We start from the raw sequence: 26,367 nt of genomic DNA on the forward strand, positions 1-26,367 counted from the left end.
GATCCCCAGACCAGCCCAGGGAAGGGATCCTTGATATGCCTTTGAATGTTAAGGATAAATCCCAGCTGGACCTCAAACTGTAAAATCCTGACTCCTGCTGCCAAGCTCTCCAGGGAATGTGGAAGGAGCACCATGGGACTGGGAAGTGCTGCCACACAAGCTCTGTGCCCCACAGAGGCGGTGGGGAGCTCAAAGCCTGGGCTTGGGACCATGGATGTCTGGAAATGGAAACGGTTCCCAAGCTCTGACCCATTCCAAAGCTTAATACTTGTGTGCCAGAGCTGATAGGCCATGAAAGGAAAAGGAAAATAGGCAAAACCTCACAGTAATGGCTTTCTTTGGAAGCTGAAAGACCAAGCTCCTGGGAGGAGGAGGAACCAGCAACAGGAAATGTGCTGCATCCCAGTCCCAGTTGCCTCAGCTCCAGCTCAGCCACAGCCAGGACACATCCCTGTGCCTCTGGAGGAGGCTGCAGGTGGGAATGGGGGCACTGGGAGGGCTGGATCAGGGGAAGCTGCAGGGACAGCATCGTTCTCTTACCAGCCCTGCAGAATGAACGGCCACTGGAGCTGAGTCCTACCCACAGGTAAAATAATATTTCAAAGCTGACTCTTTCCTGGCAAAGACTCCAATACTATCTTTGCCTAAGGATGAAGAGTTCCCAAACAATTCCTCCAGTGTAGCAGATGTAAATAGGCTCTCATTCCAATCCAGGCCTATTTCTCTGTAAATAAACCAACATGGGATGGAAGGAGGAAGGAAAAGCCTCTCCTTCCATGATCCCTTTTGTGGGAGAGGAGCAGCTGAATGGAGGGCTCAACTTCACCTTCGTAAAGAAGGAAAAGAAGATGGGAAATTGGGAGCTTTCCCAAAACAAGAGCTGGAGCAGGAGCTTGTCCCTTGGCGTGAGGGGAGAGAAGCGGAGGCAACACACAGGGAAGGAGAAATCCAAGGAGAAATCCCTGTAGGAACGCACATGGAAGAGGCTTTCCCCAACCTCTTGGGGGAAAGGGACATCTCCCACCTGGGGCTGCTCCAGGCTCCCCCAGCCCAAGGGAATCTCAACTGGAAGCTTGGGAGTGAGAAGCTTCACGTGCTGCCACCAGCTCCCTGAAATGGGGCTTTTCCCACCACCAGAGCCCCCCTTTTCCCCCCAACTTCCCTTATTTCTCCTCACAGAATTATTTATGGGATCATATTTTCATTTCTCTTTCTCCCTCGTGGCATTCCCTCTGCACACCATGGTTTACCAGTAGGAAAAGAGAGAGAAATGCTCACAGCTAAATCTCCCCCGTTTTAAAAGTGATTATTTTTTATTTTTTATGCCCAGTTTGTTTGTTTTTTTAAGGTTTTGGTGAGAAACCACCTCCTCCCTCCCATCAATCGTTGCTTTCAACAGCTCTTCACGGGTGGCTGCGTCTCTTTTAAATTCATTTCCTGCTAAAAAGAATAAACAGGCAACTATTTAATGCTGTCGATTTAGCTTATTTAATAGAAACTGAAACCTGAATAGGGCTCAGTTGTAAGATAATCACTGCAGAACTCACCCAGCAAGGCAAAGCACCAGATTAAGTCATTATTTCAAAATGCAGAATATTATTATCAAGCTGTTCCTCCTTCCCCAACACAGGGCACACACTGGAGGAGGAGATGCTCATTTCCAAAAGGCAGCAGGTAGAGCTGGAGCCACTTAGAGCGGGCAGGGATTTAATTGGGAAATCTGGCTGGAAACCACTTTCATGTGGTGAACTTAACAGGCTTTCAAATGAGTTTTACTGGGACGCCGGCGTGACCTCCTGGCTGAGAGCAGCCAAGACAAGTGGATGTTGACTCCTTGAGATGCAAAAGAAATGGGAGCCGAGCGCACGCCTCATTTTCTCCTCTGAGGTTTCCACTGCCCAGCTCAGTGTGTGCTGCCGAGGGCTTGGCTTTATCCAAGCCGGAGTTTCCAAGGCTTTGAGGAGAAGCAGCAGCTCCCACATGAAAGCCCCTGTTGGTGCCTGGGACAAGACAAAACCTGCGTGCCTTTGCTGGCAGGAGCTCCGGGAGAAGCCGCCCCTCTGACTAAGCTTTTCGGGCACAAACGCCTTTTAATCCCGTATGTAAATCCGTGTTGAGGTGTGGGAGCTGCCAGCACTCTAAATGCTAATCAGCTCCAGCAAAGGGGCCGGTAATCCCCCAGGAATGCGGGATTCAGCCCAAACCGTGCTAATTGCGGCATTCCAGGTGGATTAGAAGCCGGGAACTTCATTTTACCTGTTTCTGACAATATCTCTAGCTCAGAACAGGTGCCGTGGAGTTGGTGGGAAATGGTTCAATCACCAAGGTCGGGGTCGGGCTCAGCGCTGGCACAGAAATCTCAGCTCTGCTGGGACTCTCCAAAGCCAAAGCTTTGCTCTCTCTGGCATTTCCAAACTTTTGAGTGGATTTGTGGCCTTTACTTTCATTTTCTAGGCCACTTAGTTATTTCCCACTTTCTGAAAAACCAAAGAAAGCTGCCGAACAAGGAAAGAAACAAGGAATGAGAGCAGGTTTAGACGGGATGTTGGGAAAATATCCTTCCCTGGGAGGGTGGGGAGGCCCTGGCACAGGGTGCCCAGAGCAGCTGGGGCTGCCCCTGGATCCCTGGCAGTGCCCAAGGTCAGGGTGAACATTGGGGCTTGGAGCAGCCTGGGACAGTGGGAGGTGGGGTGGGACTGGATGATCTTTAAGGTCCTTCCCAAGCCAAACCAGTCTGTGATTCCATGATCCTGCCTGGGGGAAGCACCAGCACTTCCCCACAGCTTTGGGATGTTCCCTGAGCACAGCCCAGGCCTGCCACGAGCACCTGGATGAAGCCCTGCAGTGGGATAAGACATCCCTTCTATCAGCGCCTTCCCGCAGCAATTTGCTGGGATTTGGGAATTCTCTGCTGAATGACCACAAGCTTTTTTCCCTTTCCCACCAACCCTTTGACTTTCATCTTCTCCACAGTGTCCTGGATCACCAGAAAGTCCTGCTCCTTCCCCGCTGGGAAGGCAGATTTGAAAGAATCAACCTAAAATCCTCAGAATTACATATTCTCCTCATCCTTAAGCACAGAAAACATATTTATGCATAAACATCAAACATTATGAACACATGTTCAACAAAACATTAACAAAACACAGCCAAAAACAGTTGGGAAAACCATCTGGGGCAGAATTCCACTATGGGAAATTTCCATCTCAATAGTTAATGGTTGGCAAATGAAAAGAGTGGTTGACAAATTGCCCCATGAGGGTGGCTAAGAGCATCCTCAAAGACAAGTTTGACTCAGGAGCTGCAGCCACTGCCTTGCAATGAGGGAATCTCAGCAATTTGCCTTAAATAATTAACAATGCTTAATTTACAAAACGAAGGGGAATGAGAAATCTCTCCGTTTTTTACAATATACACCCTCTGGAGAGCTCCAAGTCACACATAATTACCACCTGCAAATATTTTGTATTATTAAAGCCTCAAAATTTTGTAATAAAACACATCGGGGCAAACTGAGTGCCTGATGCTTGTGAATTTTGAGTTCAAATCCCAAGCTCCACCACACAAAACGTGTGACAGAACATCTCGAAATATTTTTGCCCTGTGGAACATTTTCCTGGTACAAGGAATGAATGCAGCAATCTCCAGAAATCACAGAACCATGGAATTAAATGTTGAAGGATCCCAAGGTAAATGAGGTTTATCTTAAATACGTCGACCCCCTTTGTTTGCTGATTTGTTCAAGTCAAGAAAAATTGAGATTTTAAAATCTGATTTCAGGTGGTTTGGGTTTTTTTTCTGCCTTCTTACCTTTATCTAATTCACTTGAGATGTTCCATGACAATGTGGGCATGAAATCAGCAACAACTGAGGAATTCGCTCCTGGAAGGGGAAAAGAGAAAAACCAAGAGGTGCTGTTAATATATGGATTCTGTATCATCAGGAATCGAGTTCCTGTCACAGGAATAAAATGATTTGATGCTCTGTGCTGGCAGGCTGACACATCTGGGCAGCAGAAGCAGCCAAGGGGGAAAAGGCAGCGGGCCAGGGCTGGAGTTTGTTTTGCAACGCTGTTCACTGGGAGGCCTCGTGCTAATTAAGCAGCCAATCTTTGGGATGGACTTGACCCACCCTAAAACCTCTCCACAGGTTTTATAGAGGTAGAATGACTCTGCAGTGGAACAGCTGAGGGAAACACGGTGCTGAGAGGCTGCTGAAGGTGTTATCTATCAGTATTTACAAGCCATTTGAATGCTGAAAACCCATGTGCATGAGAAGGGATGTGATTTATGTGCTGAAGTTATCAGGGCTACTTGTATGAAAACTCCTGGAAAGAGGGACTGGAAGGACTGATCTGAACCCCAGCAGCACCTGCTCATTGCTGGGAGAATTCTTTACTCTTCAAGAAAAAGCTGAATGGGGATTTAAGTCTTTGCTTGTATCTTTACCTAATTTTAAACAGCAAATCATGAGGAGGATGGTGTTAAGCCAGCGTGCCCTGCCTCAGCTCTAGGTCATGGTAGAACATTCCCTGTATCCAAACGTGGATGACTTCACCCAGCATCCAGGATTCACTGTCTCCCTGTAACAGCAGATCCAGCCTGTGAGGCTGCTCAGGCATCAGGGAAGGCTTTTGGAGTCATCCCCCAGGGATAAATAGACTTTCTGTGAGCCTTAGTGAGTGCTGGTGGAAGGGTGGGAAGAAGAGGTGAGCACACACATTCCATGGCATGGGAAAGCAGTGCACCTCCTAATTCCCTGTGTCCACCCAGCCCTGAGAAACCTGACCTGGAGAAGGAGGAGAGCAGTGCTGGGTGGGAGTGTTCCAGCACTGATGTGGGAGAGGGAATGTGAAACAAAACCAAGCAGTGCTCTGGGTGCCAGTCCTGGAAAGATTCACTGCAAATGAACACCCCACAGCCCACTCCTGCACCCTGGAGGGACCCCTAGTGCTGGATGATCTCAGAGGTGCACAGGGAGGGCAGAGTTGGGATGCTGCAGTCAGATGAGAAGAGGAATGTTCCAAGTGTCTTCATTTCACTTTGACACCACCTTTGAGCTTATTCCCAGATTTCACTCATAAAACACAGCCTGCAAGGACATGCAGAGATGTCCTGCCTTTATTTGATGGGTTGGTAACTCTTCTATTCCATTAAAAAATCACAAGAAACTGCAAACACCAGGTCACACAAACCCACGAAGCCGTTTGCTTCAGACACAGCCAGTGCCCTCTTTATAAATAAGGCCTGGCTTAAAAGCCCACCTGCTTATTCAACACTCTGCCAAGTATTCCCAATGTAAACATGGAATTTGAAGGTGTTTTAACTCCCCTCCGAGCACACCCTGGCTCGTGCAGATCCCCAGGGCAGAACCCACTGCTGGGGACAGGCCCTGGGCACAGGGAAGTGGCACAACCAGAGATGGCACCCATTGGCACCAGCTGAGATTTTGGCCCACTGAGTCCATCCCTTCTCATTCTCTGCTTTTAATTAACAGCTGAGCTTATCTAACTCACATAACCCTTATCTAACCCTAATTTTTGGGACCACATGGCTTAAACTTGCAGGGTTTAAGGAAAAAGTGGATCCAGTGCCAATATTGCTGTCATGGTGACCATGACATGGGGGGTAGGTGACAAATAACCAGTGGCCAAACACTGACCAGGAGCTGGTGGGTGTCAGGCTGTACCAGAGGCTGGGATGCTTGGTTCCCTGTCCCTCCTTACCCTTCCACCTCTCCTAGACAAGAAATGGGACAACTCCTGTGCTAAAACCCCTCCAAGACTGGGATCTGAGGTGCTGCTGCTCCTGCTGGGACCAAACTGGTTCATCCCTGTGTCCACAGGCACAGCTCAAACCCACAGACAATGGGTTACTTCAGTCACACACTCGTGCTTGGCACTCCACAACAGATCTTCTGTAGCCACTTTGGCTCACATGGAAATATTTTAGCATGAAGAGCCCACAAAACAACCGTATTCCGCCAACAGGTAAGACACATGAACCAAAATTAAACAGAAAGTACTGACAGCACTACAGCCACACGCAGTATTTGTTATTTAAAACTCCAGAGTGCTCATATTGATGTTTTCTTAACCAGGCTTTGAAAACATGACCATGAATCTCACAGAGCAGACACCCAGCAGCTCATCTACAGGAGAAACCACGTTAGAAGACCAAACTTCCCTGTTTGTGAGATAGTTCTGCAGGCTGGTGACTGGTGATTTTCTGATATTCCTCAATGAAAGCCCCAAAGAAGAGCAAAGCATCACTTTGGATCTCACAGAGCAGTTACACCATGTAGGAACAACCACCCCAATGCAGGGAAATAAAACATCCCAGGAAAAAGGTCCAGGAGACATCCCTGAATTTTGTTTCTACCTGTGATGACTCAGGATTGCTGTGCATGAAAGTGAGAGCTGTGACACCTCCCCTTGGAACAGCTCTGTGGTAACTCCAGAAGGTGAGCTCCCAGCCAGCCCTGGGAAGGGATGAGTCAGGGATTTGCTCACAGGGGCACTGGAACAGACTTGTCCATTTGCTGTCACCACTTCAAAATAGGGGGAAAAAAATCTGCTTAATATCAGATCACAGAATCCCAGGATCACTGAAGCTGGAAAAGCCCTCCAAGGTCATCCAGTCCAAGCTGTGCCCCATCCCCATTTTGCCACCAGCCCAGAGCACTGAGTGACATGTCCTTGTTCCTTGGACACCTCCAGGGATGGGGACTCCAACCCTTTCCAAGGCCTGACCACCCATTCCATGGAGAAATTCCTCCTGATGTCCAACCTGACCCTTCCCTGGCACAGCTTGAAGCCGTCTCCTCTCGTCCTGTCGATATTGCAACTGAATTTTGAATGTGGAGTTTAAAAACTAATTCTTACTTCTTAAAAGTCCCCTCATGCCCAGCTTTAACTTGAACAATCAGATTTGTTTGGAAGAAGAGTCAGCCTGAGAAATGTGATCAGCAGACAGAGCCATTATCCCGTTAAGGTTGTATTCATCCATGGAATCATTCCAGATGGATGATGACTCTTCTTCTTAACACTGGCAAGATAATTATCTGCTCCAACCTATTAAGAAACATTGGGTTTAAGTTAATGAGAAGTCACAACAGGCTGTGAAAAGCCAAGTAAAGTGTATTTAAACACACTCCCCACAGAAAAGTTGGCCAAGATCTGATTTTATCACCATATTGCACAAGTGTGGAGTGAATTTCACACGTCAGGCCTTGTAAAGCCTTTGTGATTAAATAAACTTCAGTAAGGTTTACAAAAAGCTGTACCTGCATTTGTAAGAGGAACTAGAGACTGTAAGTCAAAAAAAAAGGAGATAATGGAGATAACTTCAAGCCCAGAAATAATTGAAGGTTTTAATGGGGAATAAATCTGTACAGAAAAAAGGAGAGAGCAAAATAGGTCCAGGAATGAGGATATCCTGCTCACCAGACTCTACAGCACAAGGGATGTGTGGATGCTAAGTGGAGGAATGGACACATCCAGTGGAAGCGTGGCCTGGGATGGACCTTCTTTTTGGGGCACAGAGATGGAAATCCCAGGTCTTGCAGGAACACATCTTTTTAAGGTGGAAGATAAGTCCAGCTAAAACATGCAAACAAAAATCCCAAGTGTGTCCTTAATGGGCACCCTTTGTATCACACCAGTGGCTCATTCCATAACCCAATTCTATACCCTATTTATACAATTATTCATATAATCAGGAGTAATTTATTTCTTCTGACAGAAAAATGAATATGATTGCAATTCAGATCTCACTGCAGGATATCCAAACCAGCAAAAAGAACAAGGAGGTGTTTCAAGAAGAAGCTAGAAGTCTGAATAATAAGATAAACTATTCAGAATTAATGTTCAAACTACATAAAGAAAAGTTTTCCATTTGCAAGCCTCTTTCTGAATCTGAGCAGAAATCCTTCCCCAAGCACGCCTTGTTATCCTGTGAAGGAATTTGCCTAAGGAAGTGATAAAAGCCCAATTTCCCGAGACATTAAAAACAAGATTGGGCAAGACATGACTGCAGACACCAACGGGGAGTTATCCCACGCTGGCAGCAGGGTCAGGGCAGGACAACTTCACAGGGGACTTAGGCACAGCTCATTTTGGCCAAATCACCCATGAACATTTTGTAGCTGCAGATCTACCAGAAACATCAAGCCCCCCTTAAAGAGGGGAATAAAAATCTCCAGCTCCAGTCAAACAGACTCCTCAGCCATCCCACTTGGATAGAACTCCAGGAAAGCAGGAATGGCAGAGAAACTCATACAGACTTACAGAAAAGCTAATTATCCTAAGTGCTCGGTATTTTTTTTGCTTTTCTGCACATTCCTGACCAACACTTCATTTTCCCTCTGTCTGGTTCCTACCTGACTGATCCCTTCCAGGATCTTCCCACAGATCTGCCTCCTGGCTGTTTTTTCTCTCAGTCCTATCTCCCTCATCTTCCTTTTCTGCCTTTTGCATTCTCTGTTCCACTGATCCTTTGTGAGTTCCCCACACGTTTCCATCTGATCTCCCCAGATATTCCATTTTGCAATCAGCCACTTTTCAGCCTCTCCACAGCCCACCCCGGAGCTGCTGAAGGAAATCTAGACAGACTGCAATGGATAAAACCTATTATTTACTAATTTTCTTGTCAGTTTAAAGCTGGCACCATCCTGAAATTTCTATCATATATCTCAAATTCTGCTCATACCTTTAATGTGTGAAAGGATTTTCATGACATCGGGATCTCTCTATGTCTGCATTAGAATTCTCCTCTTTCCAAAGGAGGTGGGAATTGGGAATACTTCGATCAGTTGAATGAGGGAGAAGTGCAAGAAGATGGGGAATTGTTGAGCTTTTCTGCTCTTTGAGTAAGGCAGGTGTCTCTCCAGGAGAATCTACTGCCTTTAATAGTATGTGATACTACAGGTCAAACCCTATGGATACTAATCCTCATCTCACAGGACAAACCTTCCATGGATTATTTAAAAAGCCAGTCCATGTTAAAAACATATTCCTGCAAGGAGCCTCCACCTGCCATGCTCAGGTGAAGCTGCTGTTTCGAATATTTTGGAAGACAAGAGACTCCAAGGATACACAATAAAATCTGCCCCAGAACAGACTTTTAAAGATGTTCCCGGTGAGGAGGGTGAAATGCTGCATGGTGGCATTTTCCCAGTTAGCTGTGCTCCCCCTGCTTTTTCCATGGCTGGAAAAGCAAAGGGAAAGCTGGTTCTGCCAAAACCTTGCCTAGGCAGCTCCAGGGGTTAAGAGTTTATCAGATCACAGAATCACTGAGGTTGGAAAAGACTTGAGGGTCACCCGAGTGCCCGAGGCCCACCTTGCCACCAGCCCAGAGCACTGAGTGCCACGTCCTTGGACACCTCCAGGGGTGGGGACTCCAAACCTCCCTGGGAGCCCCTTCCAATGCTGCCCACCCTTTCCATGGAGAAATTCTTTCCAATATCCAACCTGAACCTCCCCTGGCACAGCTTGAAGCCCTTTTCCCATCCTGTCAGGGACTTGTGCAGAGCCAGAAGGTCCCCCCTGAGCCTCCTTTGCTCCAGGCTGAGCCCCCTCAACTGCTCCTCACAGGACTTAAATGATTCCTCCAGAGTTCCAAACAGTCATCACCGTGTCCAAAATGCATTTTCTGCTGGGAAAGGACCCTCTGGAGCTCTCCAGGCTGCTCCATGCAGAGATGATGTTGTGGGGTGCTAATAACCTTTAAATGGTTAATTTTGTTCCAGCTCTTAGAATGTGAAACTCCTGCACATCTCCCTGTTCTTTATCTGCTGTGTTACCATTATTGATAGCCCTGGGCAGGTTAATAATTGGCATTAGATAGGGAAATTTTCAACACCAGTGAACAATTCAGGCTCTGTGGATTTCAAATACACGAGACATTAATTTCCAGCTTCAAAAGGGAGACGTGCAGAGGGATGATTTCATTTAGTGCAGGACTGGAAATTGTTAGGAACTTCATTCATATCCCATCTCTTCCATCTATCAGAGCCCCTCATCGCTGCTACTGGCACTTTCATCAGCAGGACCTCTCTGCCTGGGAGTGTTTCTAAATCTTCGAACTCCTGAGGGCTGGAGATAAAGGCAAGGATTAACCCATTTAGGATGCACCATCAGAAAGAATCCCAGTGCCCTATTTGTGGTTTCAGGGAGTGCTTCATGCACCTGACCCCTCTGCCTCCCCTTTTCCTGCAGATCTGCTCTGTCCCAGGAGGATACAGCAGCTTTTGGCTCAGAGGGGGGCAGTCACTGGGGTTTCCAATAAAACCCACCCCAAAAGGCTACTGGCAAGATTAAAACTCGTTCTCAAAAACATCTTTCTTGAATGGCAGTGTCATCAGAAGATGATGTGATTGCTATGCTGGAGTCTCTGCAAACTCTTAAAATACCTTTAGATGTTTTGGCAGCAGCCTGGTGCCTTCCACAAGTCAGTACTTTTAGTAACTTGCTCTTTGGCTAAGGTCATATCAGTTAAAATTTGTTTTCTTCAGCGGGATTGGAGACATCTCTTGAAAGAAGAGGCTTTTAAGAGGCCCATTTTATATGCTAATACCTTAATCCTAAATTTCTAATTGCCGCCCTACAATTCCTTTTGATTGCAGCGATTAATTACAGATTATCATTAATGTTAGATGGATTTAGAAGTCACTGTGGAATCTGGGTGCACTTTACATTACTCCAAATTGGGTCGTTAACAGTTCCACTTAAGAAGAGCAAAACACTGCACCCTGGAGCAAGCCACAGCTTTAATGACAGGGAATGAAGAAAAGAAACGGCCACTTGGCCGAGGGCCAGCGTTTCACAGCTCACAGTGGAGCCTTTGTGCTTCTGAGCTGCAGAAATGTGGCCACGATGGCACTTCAGGGCACTTCCAGCAGACCTGGAGCACCACATTCCTGGGATGACACCGCTCAGGTGGGTCCGGAATGATCCTGCACTGCACGAACTCAAAGAACCTCCAAGTTTTTCTAGGAATAATTAGTTGTACTCTCCTCAATCTGAAATATGAGGGATGTTGGAAGGAAGATATTGGAGTGACACGGTGTTTTCCTGCCCATAAAGAGAGGTTTTACTGGATCTGGATCCAGAGTCTGGTGGATCCTTGGTAGCTGTAACACTGGAAGAGGGCACAGCAGAGCTGCTTGCCAGGCAGATTTACAAAGGTTGGAAAATCGCATAATAAATGCACATTTCCCATCTCTCCAAACAGACCTGAATTTTTTTTTCCATTTTCCATGCCCTGAGTTCTTCTGGGCATCTCAGACTGGTGAAAAGACAGAAGAGAAAGTGGAAGTGGGAAGCACCCAAAGAAAACTGGATGACTGCAAGAGAAGGAAGCAAAAAGCTGACAAAAGCAGGAAGAAATTCCTGACTGGGGCTTGTCCAGAAGTGGATGGGACAGAAAACAGAGGAGTCACAAAAACCCATCGGAATATCACAAGGGAATGGAGGAGGAGGAGGAGGATGTCCTGGGGCACTGTTAAGTGAAGATGCTTCAGTGCCAGGAATGGTGAAGAAGAGTCCAGGGAGGGATGGAAGGAGTGTTGGCACAGCAACATCTGGGTTGTCTGAGATGCCTCCCAAAAGTCTCAGAGTCTGAAAAGTGCCGAGATGCCTCCAGAGCCTCCCTTACAAAGCCCACACATCCTTGTGACTCCAAGTGATCCACAGCCCGCATTCCCTGATGGAATTTGCTTTCCTGAAGGCACCAGTGCCATGCACAAGCATTCTGGGGGGCCTGCCCCTCTCCTGCCACAGGTTCCCGTTCATTTCCCTCCCCACCAGCCGAACGAGCAGCGCGTGGTGGGGACAGACCTGTTTGGAGACGAAGGATGAAGTGGCCGGACTGGGCTTTGCACTGCACCTGCTGACTTGTCCCTGGCTTCCATCAGTGCCACTGCACTAAATCCACCCACAAAGGCTTGAAAGAAGGCAAAGGCAGCCAAGCCCAGGGAGGGCAAACAAGAAATCATTTACATCCCCCATAAATCGCGGCACGCCGTAACTCCTCGCGCCTCAGCGCTCGGGGGCCGCGGCTGACTGCAGAGGATAAGGAGACCAGCAAGCCACAATTAAACCCTTATAACTTGCGAAGAAAATTACAGCAGAAGGCTGCCATGTGCAAATCCATCACTATTTTTTCGAGCCCGATAATTATTTTTGTTGCAGCGACGAAAAACGGGCCTGTGTCAGCCGATGAATTAATGGGAGGGCCTGAAACAATTACTCCTTAAATACACAGAAGTCTCCCCAGTGTAAACACGCTCCCTTCTCTTGCAGATCCTCGTGCTACGAGGCAGACGTTGCCCCATGACTTATTGGCTGCCCATGATGGAGCAGTAAATGCTGCCTGTTTGATGGCTGCAGCCTCATGCCTTGGATTTTACATGGCTCGATGGTGATTAATGCACAAGCTGCCAACTGCAGCCAGAGGCTGAAACACAAGGCCACACTGTGAAACCTATGCTAATAGAGCACAATTTATATAAAAAGGGGGGAATGTAAATATTTAACTGATGCCAGAGCTGGATGCTTTGGCTGAGCTGGGACTGAGCTACATTGATTGTTCAGGAGGAACTTACACCCTAAAACCCGCACAAGCCTGATCTCAGACAGGCTCAGAAGGTGGATTTAAAACTTCGTTTCTTCTGCTAAAAGGCTGTTTTCTTAAATTTACTTCAAGTCGAGCAGATGCCACTTGTGAGAGCTGCTGCTTGTGTGTGTGGAGAGCTGGCCTGGGCTCAGGTCTCCCTGGGAGCACTGAGGGAAGCGCTGGCAGGCGGGATCCTGACCCGGATCCCTCCGGCTCCGGCGCAGCAGGCACAGCATCCTCGAGACCAACCCCAAACCAAGGCTCTCCAGCTAATTTGTGTTTATTAGCAGCCTCTAGAGAGGGCAGGGCTCTGGGAGGTGAAGACTGAACTCTCTTCTCATGGCTCTGGGTTGGGTTTCAATCACAGCACACGACACAGGCTGTCCTTGTCCTGCCCCTTGTCCTGCCCCTTGTCCTGTCCTCGTGGCACTCCTGATCCAGACTCTCATGGCAGCCAACAAAGGCAATTATGCAGGTAATTAGTCTGCACAAAAGGTTTATGTCAATGCTTCAGAGGTTTCTTTTTAATCCCTTCATTGACGGAACGAGTTAATTGATTTAGCCACAGTTACAACTTATTTACTGTAAGAAAGTTTCCTAAATCCAAGGTTCAGCAGGATCTTCTGGATTCAGATACTCACTAACATCACGAAAAATCCAAACTTAACCAAATTTATTTTCACTGCTGTTTTTGGGGGGATCTTAAGTTTCATCAGCGGCTGAAGCTTGGTCTTGCACTGTATTCCCACAATTTCCAAGGATATTCCAGGGAATCCCATCCCATCCCATCCTGGGCATGCAGGAGCACTGCGAGCCCCATGCTGGCAGCTTAACAAAAGACACCAAATCCAAAGGTTTGACAAAATCAATCTCCTGAATCCTTAAATTATGCAGCAATCCTTAGGCACTTCCCAAAGCTCAGCCAGGGCTGTTTTTATCGGTGCAAAAGAGCCACTTCTAAAAAACACAATTAAGACATCGCGAGCCTTCACCTTAATTGCACCCAGCAGCACAAATGTCTGTGGGCTTCGTGACCCCGTAATGGCTTTGCCACAAAAACCCAGCCCACAATCTCTAAAAGTTAATAGCCTGTACAATGGAAAATCAACAGGAGCAGGGCAGAGTCGGCTTGTTCAGCCCTAACTGCTTTAGCAGCCGCAGAAGCCTCACGGAAGGATAAACCACTGATGATTTTTTTATTAGCTCGACAAACAAGAAGCTCAGCATTTGGTGTAGTGCTACTGCAGAGCCACAGGGATTAGGTTTCAAAGCCGTGGCAACTGCCATGCTTTAAGGAACTCGTTAGGCTGGAAATGGATATAGGCTCCCTCTGGAAGGCAAGGCAATCCAAATAAACACACTGAGCACAGCAGCACATCCAGATGAAGTTCCAGGGATCCCCTTGTTCTCTCTCCCAGGAGCAAAGCCCACAGCAGTGCCAGGGTTTATGAAGTTCCAGGGGACCCCCTGTTCTCTCTCCCAGGAGCAAAGCCCACAGCAGTGCCAGGGTTTATGAAGTTCCAGGGATCCCCCTGTTCTCTCTCCCAGGAGCAAAGCCCACAGCAGTGCCAGGGTTTATGAAGTTCCAGGGATCCCCCTGTTCTCTCCCACCAGAACAAAGCCCACAGCAGTGCCAGGGTTTATGAAGTTCCAGGGATCCCCCTGTTCTCTCTCCCAGGAGCAAAGCCCACAGCAGTGCCAGGGTTTATGAAGTTCCAGGGATCCCCCTGTTCTCTCCCACCAGAACAAAGCCCACAGCAGTGCCAGGGTTTATGAAGTTCCAGGGATCCCCCTGTTCTCTCTCCCAGGAGCAAAGCCCACAGCAGTGCCAGGGTTTGCGTGGCTGCTCCCAATCCTTGTTCTCCAGGCCAAAGGAGTGCAGCAATCTCAAGCTCAGCAGGTGAGCAGAGCAAGCGGCTGCCAAAGTAAGCCCGGCCTAGGGATGGTGCTGAGTTCAAATGCTCCCACAGTCATTACAGGGCTCCATTCCACTGCTGCTTCATTCCCATCACTCAGCTCCAGGAGCATCCAGGAATATTTTGTATGGACTATTTACAGGGCAAGGAAAACACAGCTTCTCCTTGAAGGCTCTGAAGCAAACATGACACCGGGAAATGGAGATGGTGGAATGGCCCGGAGAATTCTCACTCATTTCGCAGGGAATATTTACAGGCTGCTCCTCCAGCTTTTCTCCACTCATCTGTGACGAGTTCCCAAACCACTCCTTGTGGTCAAGCCAGATTTTAGTGCTGTTTAGCTTTTCAAGTTTCCTAAAGTTCATTCCCAGGTCCTTTCCCCACGCTGCCAGGAGCTTCAGCCTCTGTTTTGCCCCACTCACCATCGTGTGCAAGATCCCATTTTACCAAAACAAAGAAAATCCTGCAGGATGAAGGATGGAGGGAGACCATTCCCAAGTGCAATTCTGATCTTTTGAGAGAGGATTTTTGGGAGGAGGATTCCTGCCTGAGAGATGCAGGGCACTGACTGCACAAAGTCTAAACACCCCATCGGTGATAGGAGAAGTATGTTGGAAATATGCACTTTTTATTCTGGCAATTCCCTTATCATGTTCAGGATTCTGCTCAAATATCACAATCTACCACCTGTTTAATTTAAATTAAAGTACTGAAGTAACCAAACTCCTTCCCCTGTGGCATTAAAAGACTCAAATCTTTCCACTGTTTAACACGTGGATGTTCGAGGAATATTTGAACCTAATCCAGATTTTACTGAGATACACGGAAAATCCAGCACCAATTAATGATTTTGGATGCTGTTTCAGGTTTTTGCATTTTTTTAATCCTCCTGAAGCACAGCACTGCCAAGTCATGTATTTTCTCACCCAAATTCCCAAATGAATTGACTCTGACAAGGGGTTTGTGTGCTGCTGGTATCCACAGTGTTTCTATAAGGCCAGGGATAACAGACTGGGGTATTACAATAATCTTTTAAAAAATTAGCTATTAAAGCCTCAGGAGGGGCGTAAGAGAAGAGATTTAGAAGAGAGCAAGTTTAGATTAGAGGTTAGGGAGAAATCCTTCCCTGTGAGGGTGGGGACGCCCTGGCATGGTTTTCCCAGAGAAGCTGGGGCTGCCCCTGGATGCCTGGAAGTGTCCAAGGCCAGGCTGGACATTGGAGGTGGAATGGGATGAGCTTTAGGTCCCTTTTAAACCAAATCTGTCTGGAATACTCTGATTATTTTCGCCCCCTGCCATGAGCAGGGACACCTTCCACTAACCCAGGTTGCTCCAAACCCCATCCAACCTGGCCTTGGACACTGCCAGGGATAAAGAGTCCACAGCCTGTCATAAATATTCTCAATTTATACCAAAGGCAGGGTAAAAAATACCTGCAGTAGGAGGCATATTCACAAAGAGTTGTGAATAATCCAGGACTGGATTCCACAGAGAGGAATATCCTGGGTAAAGGGATCAAATTATTCCTGCCACATCTAGGGCCACTGGGATGGTCCAAAGCACATCCCATCTCTCAGTGCAAATGTAGACAAATTGCAAATATCAGTCATGCAAAGTGTCTTTTTTTACCCCATTTCTCAGCAAATTGGCTCCTGTTTGGAATGCCTGGGCTGGGAATGCTGAAGGTGGGAATTCTCCGGAGATGTGGTTCCCTCCAAACCACGGAGCAAACCTTGCCCTGTGATTTTGGTTTCCTTGCATTAATGCCTTCGTGCTTCGGGAGCATTTGATCCCTACCCAAACACATTCCCACAGACACAGTGCACACACAGCCAAGCAGAGCCAGGTTTGGGGTTGGGATAAAGGATCTGGGATGTGACAGCACATCCCAAACATCTCCCCTGTGATAATTCCCAGTGTTCACTGAGAAGCATCTCCTGTGCCCAGAAGCTCTGACTACTGACAAAGTGCATTTTAATTGTAAGACTGGTGCAGAGAGTGTGGAGGTTTTACTCATCACAGCTTTGCTGCTGCTCCTTCAAGCTAAAATTGGTTTTGCAAGAGGAGTTATTGCACCAAACTTTATCCAGTTCTACCCGAGCCCTCCAAAGACAGAGTCAGCCTGGAGTTTTAGTCACCTGCAGTGTCATATCCAAAGCAATAAATGTTATTTATTGTTAGAGATGAGCAGAACCTCTGCTATCCCCTTCCAGGATGGAATTCATTAGTAAATCTATTTGGGCAGTTTTATACTAATGCAAAGCTGAGCCCAGGGATGTAAGTGAGCAGTAATTTTTGCAGGGGGGTGTGTGAATCCGAGAGGCCAGTCTGGAAGTGAGCGACATGAGGCGACAGAGCTGCTCCCTGTGCCAGCAAAACCAGTCCCCTGTGATCCCTGCACACTGCCCACCCCAGTGTCACCTTACAAGAAAGAACCCAAGCTCCTCTGAATATTTTACTGTGTTTAAACATGTAACAATCTTTGAGAAGTGGAATCAGAGATGAGCCTGACACCTTTGTATCTTGCCCGCTTTGTATCAGCCCACAGATGAATTCTTACTTCCCAGGAACGGGAGGAGATGGAAGTGGGGAATGGGATGAGGCACCAGCAAATTTTCCAGGCTCCATCTGCCCCTTGCAAGAGCTTTCCCTGTGTATCTGAGGCTCTGTAAGTGTGGCAGAGGAAAAGAAAAGCTCTCTACTTGTTGCATTTCCACACCATGGCACACGAACAGCAGCACCCTATAGACACTGCTGCTTCCTCAGAACAAAAAGCTGATTCCTTTTCCTGGCCAACCTCCAGACATGAGCCCAGGTGACCTCGTGGGACCAGGGCCACCTCACCAGCTCTGGGTGCAGTGCCACCAGCTCTTCCACAGGAGCTCCCGTCCATATCCATGTGGTGCTTCCCAGTTCTGGGAGGGCTCCCACTGTGGTCGAGGGAGTTCTGACCAACAAGCCCAAATCCAGGAGTGCCCCAACTTTCAGGATTTGGCTCCCTGAGTGCCATTCTCCCTGACTCTGTGCCAAGCCTGGAGAAGCTGCTCTCTGCTCCAGTGGATAAACACTGAGCTGCAGACACAGGAGTCCTGGCGACCTCGGCTTGTATTTATGGAAAGCAGTGCAGGTGGGTTTACATTCCAAATAAATAAATACAAAAATACTTCATAACCCTTGGAAGTCAGCAGAGAGCAGCATGGTGGGATCAGCTTCTCATGTACTTCTCAGTGGTACTGAGTGTCACTGTGATGGGAAAGAGCCAGGCTGGAGAGAGGCCAGGAGATTCCCTGCCCTGAGTGGTTAAACTTGGAGCAAAACCAACAGACAGCAAGAGAAAAGAGGAATTCTCCCAGGGACGTGTTTGATTCGAAGTAGGGATTTCTCCTTAGCAATTAACTCTGAACAACAAATTAATATTTGTGTCTCCCCCACCCTGAGCACAGCCCCATGGAAAGGAGTGTCTGGTGGCACTGGGATCAAGCAGACATTGAGGAATGTGCTGGAATTGTAGCAGTTTCAATTATCATTTACGAGGCTGCTGCCTTCACTCTGTGAAGAGTCAAACAGAACTCCAGGGAAAGCAGTGTGGTTTTTCAAGAGGCACTTGGGCTCGCTGCTGCTGCCATTGAAGCCTCCAGAAAAGCTGCCACCAAATTAGGAAATGCTGAGCACTTCTGAGAGCCCCACAAGTGCAGCAGAAGTGCCTCACAAAGCCATTAGCTCACAACTGCTCTACAAGCTACAAGCAAGGAAAATAAAGCCAGCAAAGTGAAAGCAAAGAAAGGCGCAGAAATGTTTGAAAGCCCTTCCAAACCATCACGGGCTGACAGGCTGCAGCCCCTTTCATCTGCTGCAGGCCACTTCAGCAGGCTCCAGGATTTAATTAAATGGAATGTTTATTTACACAGCTCAGGAGAGGGGCTCGGCAGCCACCAGAGCCACCTCACCGAGGTTTATGGACTGAAATAGTTGGGAGCTTGGCAGACTGGGACGTGAAATAAGGCCAGGATTGATGGAATTCAGACTGATCTGGGCTGGTGGCATGGGCAAGAACCAGGACTTTGACTGACTCTTGGCTGGGAATTTTCTGGCACATCAAGAACCTCCTGCTGTGACCTAAGAGACACAAGAACCACGAGAGCAAAACCCAGCAGCACCCGCTGACGCAGGGCACGAGCCAGAGGGGCTGATCCCACTCTGGACTTTGTGGGGAACGAAATGGAATGGACTGAAATGAAATCCAAGGCCACGGAGTTTGCTTGGTGGCACCTTGATAAACTGCAGGCCCCTGCAGAGATTCTGAGCTCCTGCAGCAGCTCGGCCCCACCAAACGTTCCCCCTCACGCAAACGCCGAGCAGAAGAATTGCTCAACTCCAGGATTTGCTTTGGCACGGGGCGAGGACACCGCGGCACCGCTCGTGTGTACTCAGCAACTTTAGAATCCCGGGATTTCTCCTGGAGATCTAATAAGAGCACTCGGCGCAGTTTCTGGCTGCTTACAAAGCAGACAAATGAGGAAAATGAAGACTTTTGTTTTCACTGGGCTGTCAGGTCACATTGAGCAGCAGGGCTCGAGTTCCCTTTCTGAGGGTGCTCTGCTCCATCCCAGTTATTACGTGGAAAATGACTCAAGGCGCTGGGATTGAAGCAGAAACTCAGCCCCTAAGGACCTTTTATACACAAACTTTTGTATTCCTCCAAAGGTGGAAGGATGGGAATGAAGGAGCTCTGCCTTCAGACAGCTCAACCAGACTTCAGCTGCCAGAGGACACACAGAGCTATCAGAGCTCCCCAGCCCTGGTGCTGCAGCCCAAATGCATTTATCCATTTAAAGATTCTGCCTTCGTTGCCTCAGATTGAGGGAGCTGTGATTCAAAGGGCTGTTCTTCACTAAACCTGGCTTTAAGGTGCCCAGTGGTTGGACCAGAAGTTACACCCTGGGCTAAGGGAGGCCCAGGGCTTGTCCAAAAGGCAGCAGAATTGGTGCTTTACTTCACTGAGTGACTCCTTCACTCAGCTCTGACAGGAGAAATATCTGGAATTACTGCAGAAAATCCAGCATTCTTTGCTGCCCAGAATACAGAAAAGAAGGATGGATTTGAGGAAATCGTTTCAAACCCAGGGAGCTGCTGTACAAGAACAATTATTGTTGTACAAGAGCAATTATTGGCTATTTCCTCGTGCTCATCTTCACCTTGAACTAGAAAATTCCTTAAGTAAAAGCAGACACTGGAGCAAAGGTTTTCTGTCTCTTTTCCAGAGCAGAGTCAGCTGGTGGCACAGAGAGGGGGGATCTGTAATGAAGAATGCATTAAGTTGCATGGCGCAGGCTCTGGAAAACCCTACAGAGACTTTTTTTCTTGAAAAAGGTCAGGGGGGAAAAAAAAAAAGAGAGAAAGCTAATTCTTGAAAAATAATCTCCCAAATAAACAGAGCAGCCCATGGAGAAAGGATCAGCACAGAGTTTGGAGGGAACACCAGAGACAGCTTGAGAATGATCCTTTCTTTAACAATATGTGACCTTCCACCTTAATTCTTTCTTTACTAATCACTGACTTTGTGTCTTGGAGAGTGGTAAAAATGGCAAATACCCCCCGAAATAAAGGCAAACGGTACTTGGGGGGGGAAAATAGAGATGAGACCACAGCAAAATGGTAATTTCAGCAAAAATAATCTGCCCATCATCTGGGTTGAGGAGTTGTGACCCTGGTTTTGTGTAAGCAGCTCTCACATGAAGAGAACTTCACCCTAAAATATCCTTCCACGGCCCCACAATCCTTTGAAATCTGGTTGCACAATCCCTTACTAACACAAGCTGTTGGGAATATGTATTTTAAATCCTGGGAAGGCAAATCAGTGTTTCCATCTTGCACGCTTCTCCAAATTCAGAAACACGGTGAGTGATACAAAGAACCAGTGTAAAACTGGTAATTGCAAGTAAGGCACACAAAGAGAGGGGAAAAAAACCAATAAAAACAAGTCCAAAATTGGAGTGATAACTGCAAATCTAAACAAAAAAGATGTAGTTCAAGATGAGAAGAGGGAAGAAAAACCAACCTGCAAACCAGATCATGCAACTTTTGTGCCAAATGCCTCATTTTTGAATTAAATCAGCACGGACTGCTGAAAACCCTGCACGGTCCAAGCCCCAAGTGAGCTCCAGAGATATCTGGCACCCTGATTCCACAGCAAGGATGATTTATAACCTTGCTTTGTAATTGCCCCCTTGGAGCACGGCCCATTTTGAACCCCTGCCTAACGAGCTGATTTGGGGGTGGAGTTCTCCTAACGCTGCCTGACAAAAGTTGGACGTGAAAATCTTTTAAAGTGTTCAATTTTTAAAAGATTTACTGGGAACATAATAGCAAATATGGTTGGAATCAGGAGCCAAAGGGGTTTTTTTCAGCCTGGAGAGAGCAAATAGTCTGTTGTTCCTTACATCTGGAACAGTAGTAATCTATTCCTTAAGCCTGAGCAATCAAATTACTCTAATTTTCTGTTGTCTTGGCTTGAATAAATATTTTCAAGACAAGTTATGTTAAAAATATGCACACGCTGACTGCACAGTGAAATGTGCTTAACATCTGTGCTGCAGTTTAGTGTGGCAAGATGGAAAGGTATCCCAATGGAAAGGGACTGCAGAAAAATCACTCCCTTTCCACTGGAATGAATAACCTACTGAAGAATAAGTATTGGACAAAATAGGGGAATTTAAATGAATGATAGAGAAATATATATATATATATATATATATAAAATAGAATATACAGGACTAGGGAGAAAATGGGTATTGAAACAGGGGGGTAATTAGGGAAAAATTAGACTAAAAGGGAGGCTGGAATTCCTGTGGCAGCTGCACAGGGATAAATCTCAAAGGGATGGTGGGCTGCAAGTAACAGCTTTCCATCATTTCATGGGATACAGCTCTGGTTGGGCTGATTGGACAACTGGGGGGAAAAAAGCAAGTGAGAAAAATGTGGGGTTTTTCTGCCTCTGAAATCCCCTCACAGCACTTGCAGGTCTCACTCCCCATGTGAGGAAGGGATTTGAGTTGTTAGGGAAAAAAAAAATGGAAAATTGGGACTTTCTCATTTTGTTACCAAGAACTGAAAACTTCTGAGATGTTGAGTGAAAAAACCAGGGACAATAATAGTAATTCCTGTTCAATGATAATTAATTCTGGCCAAAAGTAGCAGGGAAATGCTCCCACTTTTCCAGCAGATGGGAAGGCACAAGCTGCAAGGCTCCTGCCTGCAGAGCGACCCTGAGCACCTCCAAGGGCAGGGGATGAGGGGAAAACTGTGTCAGATTTCGGATCAAAGCCCCATGTGCTTCTCATTTTCCCCCTCTGCATCAGGGACAGGCTGACAGGCGTTTCTGGAACTGCAACAGCACTTCCAGTCTGAAACAGGTCACTAAAAGAGAAGTTATTTCTCATTTCCAAGGCCCCACTTACACTCCAACGGAAGGAGGAAAATGAAGGCACTTAACTCTTTTTCACTACAGCAGGTTTTCCCTCCCATTACTTCTTCCTGCAATATTGGGAGACGGGGAATAGATCTGGGATGGCGATCTTTCTCAAAGGATTGTCTTCTGCCATTTCTCATTCGAAGAAATCACACCTGGCATGGTTTTCCCCTAATGGGCAGTGCCTGGCAGAGTGGGAAGCTCTGGGTTGGAATGCAGATGTGCACATCTGTAGGTATTTATTCCTGCTGTGCAGGTTTAATACAAATAAAAGAGTTGCTGGTTTCCCTTCAACTTCAAATCTTCAAACTGGTTTGAAATCTTGGCATTTTGGAAGCTGCTGGCCTCTCCTGCTCTCCCCGTCAGATGTTTGAGCTCCCACCACAATTCCAAGCCCACTCCTACAAACACAAACGTGGTTTTGCTGTCACCTTCTGGGCCAGCATTCCAGCAAAACATCAGGAAACCCAAAATAACCCTGGAGTAGGGACCCTTCTCATTGATGTCTTTGCTGCTGTTCAGATCCACATTCCTGGTGCCTCCGAGCCGGAGCAGAGGGAGGGGAGGGGATGAGGAAAGCCAAGAGCAGCAGAGTTTTTTCTGTGCTTTGAAGAGAGAATTATGTCTGTTGAGATAGAGAGTAATTGATGTTGAAAACGCACCAATAAATTAATATCACAGCAAAGCCGAATCCTGGGATTTATGGGAATGCAATCCAGGCCGTTTGGTAAACAGATCCAAAGTGCAGACGAGCGGGGAGGATAAGAAATACAGGAGCTTGGTTTGCTTCCAACTGAGCAGATTAATGTCAATATTTAAGAAAGCCCCAGAGGAAAGGGAAAAAAAATTCAGCCATCTGAAACAAAATATTGGATTGTGCCGGGGCTGTGGGATTATCCAAACAGAGCAGAATTTCAGCCTGCTGCTCTTGATGTGTTTGAGTCCATCAGATGTCATGGAAGTGCCCCTCTTTGGGAAAAGTGAGACTGCAAGTGCTGGAGAAGCTCGTTCTTATTTTATGGACAATTCTGTGCCGTGGAGTGTCCACAGCTCCTAACTCCCCGTGAGGGGCCACGGGGAAGGGTTTGACAACCACTGGGAATGCTCCATGCGCCACAGAAATCCCGTTGAGAGTAAGATCATGGAATCATGGAATGGTTTGGGTTGGGAGGGACCTTAAAGCTCATCCTGTTTCACCGTGCCATGGGTGAAACCTTCCACTATCCTGGGCTGCTCCAAACCCCGTCCGACCTGGCCTTGGACACTTCCAGGGATGGAATAACTTCCCTGAGGTACAGAGGAGGCAGAAGATCTCCCAGACCTCTCCTTTCCCTCCTCCACTGGAAGCCAGCCACCATAAAGAACCTTCCCAGGACCTTTTTTCCATCACCAAAATCCCTTTTGATGCTCTTTCTCCCTAAAAGCAAACTCTGAGGGACACTCAGATCAATCAAACACATTTCACTATGGAAGGAGCAACTCGGAATGATTTAAGCGTATCCATCCTTGTAACTCCTTAGAAATACTCTGGAGGGTCAAGGGTTGAAAGGCAGTCCTTTGAAGAATCCCATACTGATGAACATTTTAGGGAATCTTAGCAGGAATGTTAATTACCTGGAGTCACTCACGGGATACAATGTGTGTACCCGGTAAAACTTCAACAAAAACCCTCAAATCCATTTTTCCTGAACGTATTCCAGGGCCCAGGTCAGCAGAGATTTTAAGTAACTTCAGTTAAGTTTAGTAAAGTTAAGTTTAGTTGAGACTTAAGTCTGTGCTTAAATACTCTGCTGTAAGAGGGTCTGTATCACAAAAGGACTAGAACCACAAAAATCCAGCCCGAAATGCCAAGGATACCAGGTGATCCCAAATCCCTGAGCTCGAAGGGAAGAGTTATGGTGAAGTCCTGTCCATATTTACCTGTTTTATGAGCAGCTCACGATGTATTTGTTACGCAAATGGACCATGTTAATTGAAAATGTTAACGCACAATAATCTGATGAAAATGTACTACCCATCCATCAAAACTGTAGAATAATAGTGGAAGGTGTCCATGCCCACGGAATGAGATGATCCTGAAGGTCACTTCCAACCTAAACCATTCCACGAATCCATAATCAGCAGTGAGAAGAGGCAAAATTCCACATCAGCCCTTGGAAGCACATTCCAGTCAGGGCCCATCAAGTGGCTACTTCCAAAGGGCAGCAAAAGCCAGGATTTCTTTTGGGTATCATGAAATTGTTCCAAAATGCTTCATATTTATAAATATGAATTATTTCCAGGTTCTTGTTTATGTCAAAAAATATTGATTATAGGAGAACTTCAGACAGTTTGTCCTAGAAGTTCCTGTTTAAATTCCTTTTCCATTAACAATACAAATACTGCTTTTTCCCTTTTTTTTTTTTTTTTTTTGAGAAAGAAAACCATGAATAACTAAACGTTTTCACCATGTGATTAACACATCACCACCTTGAAAAGGCTCAAACTTTCCTCAAGGTGTATCAGCAAAAGCAGACAAAACATCTTGGAGCTATTTTTCCAGAGGATGGTCGGAACTGGCGCTGCAGTAAATCCCAAATGCCAGTGCAGCCGTGCTTATCCTCCTTTTCAAGTGAAGCCAGCTCGGAAACTTGGAAGACCTTTTGCTAGACAGCCCTTGCTCCAGCTGCTCCCTTCCCAAGCTTTGAAGGGAGGGATTATCAGGATGTGTCCAGTGAATTAATGGAATGATGGCACCAGCAAAAACAGTGTCTTCAGCTGAAAAATAACTCGGAAAAACTGAAGGGAAGAGGCCACATCCAGTGAAATGTTTTCCCTGGGAAAGCCTCGGTGTGGGCTGGACTGACTGCAGGCTGGGAATAAGATTCCCACTCTGTTCCAGAGCTTTTGGTTGCAAATGCTGCTGGTGAGGTGTTGGTTCTCTGTGAAAACCAGGTGAACGTGGAAAACTGGGATTTCCACCCAGATGCCAGAGCAGGAGCCCCATCCATGAGGACAGAGCAGAAACCTTTCTTGGACTAAAAAGAAGTTCCCAATAAAACCACAAGTCTTTAAATGGGAAAAAGTGGGAGAAGCTTGGTGTGGGGCCCCTCACAATATTGCTTTGGCTCATGCTTGGTGATTCTCCACAGGCCCTCTGGGATTTATTCCACAAATTCTGCAATTCTCTTACTTTTCCTGCTGCTATCCCTTCATCAAGATGTTCGAATTCACAGGCTCATCAATTTTCCAATACAATTCCATCAGCTCTATTCCTGCCACCCCAGCAAACAATCAGCGAAGCCCTTGGAATTGCACCACTCTCAAATTTATAATTAGAAATATTTTAATTGCTGTCTCTCGTGGAGAGAAAGATAACTTATCTCCCCTAAAAATAAACAAATCCAAATGGAAAGAATTCATTCATAATTAAATCATTCTCTCCAGAAAACCTACAAGCAAGATGGATGATAGAGGGGAGAGATAAGAGGATTATAAATGTAATTTTAAAATTGTCTTAAGGGGGAAAGTTTACACCCACAGGAGTTAAATGATACCCAGATCAGTTACAGAGAATTAGCTCAGCTCAGCCCCGATTAAATGAAGATATTAGCAAAATAAAACTAGAAAAATGACATGAATAGGTGGCAGCTTTCAAAGCTGCAGAAAGGCTTAAGAAAGGAGAAATCTTTTAAGAAATTCCAAAGGTTTTAAAGTGGAGTTTAAATACTAGAAATAATATTTAAATATGTCCAATTTTTTTAATCCTTTCCACGCTTTGTGAAACAGGGTATTAAACTGTGTATCAAAACAAAATATTCCAGGCTGAAAAGTTGAAGACAATGTGGAGCAGCCAGGAACTGAAGGAACCTGGGATAAGCGCAGGAATCCACACGACAGCTGCTGAAAAACTGGGATGTGGGAGCTGGTTCTAATGAAGAGCCCACTTTGGCTTTCATCAAAACCTTGAAACTCACCCAAGCTGTGCCCAACACTGATGGAATTTGATTCAGTGCTCTGTCCTCTTTGTCTCTCAGCACAATTTGATTTTGGGATGGCAACTCCAGTCTCTGAAAATGCCAAAGGCTCCTGTTCTCCCAGTATTCCAGCCTTGCTGGAAATGGGAATTGCTGTCATCCAGCAGACCAAAGAAAGCTTAATCCTGAAGGATTCCCAGGCCAAATTCCAGCCCCAAAGCGTTTGATATGCTTTGACAGGCTTCCCATAAGCAACTGAAGTTCTGAGTGCTGGAATGAGCTCCCTCCTGGGATCGTTTGGGATTTGTCTGGATTATGGATGTGCATCCACGCTGGAGCAGGGGCAGCCCAGCCCACGGCACCGGCACTGCCTCGGGAACAGCTGGAATCCTTCCCTGGGAGGGTGGGGAGGC

General features: G+C 46.7%; 1 protein-coding gene across 1 annotated transcript in view; it reads right to left on the reverse strand.

The window, feature by feature from the left end:
- Positions 1-26,367, reverse strand: part of ROR1 (receptor tyrosine kinase like orphan receptor 1) — a 147,684-nt gene that overhangs the window by 44,293 nt on the left and 77,024 nt on the right. Inside the window, 1 exon segment of the mRNA XM_039556216.1 lies at positions 3,811-3,882. Coding sequence (XP_039412150.1) covers positions 3,811-3,882 — 72 coding nt within the window.

Source organism: Corvus cornix, chromosome 8 (assembly GCF_000738735.6).
Source record: "Corvus cornix cornix isolate S_Up_H32 chromosome 8, ASM73873v5, whole genome shotgun sequence".
NCBI classification, from domain to species: Eukaryota; Metazoa; Chordata; class Aves; order Passeriformes; family Corvidae; genus Corvus; species Corvus cornix.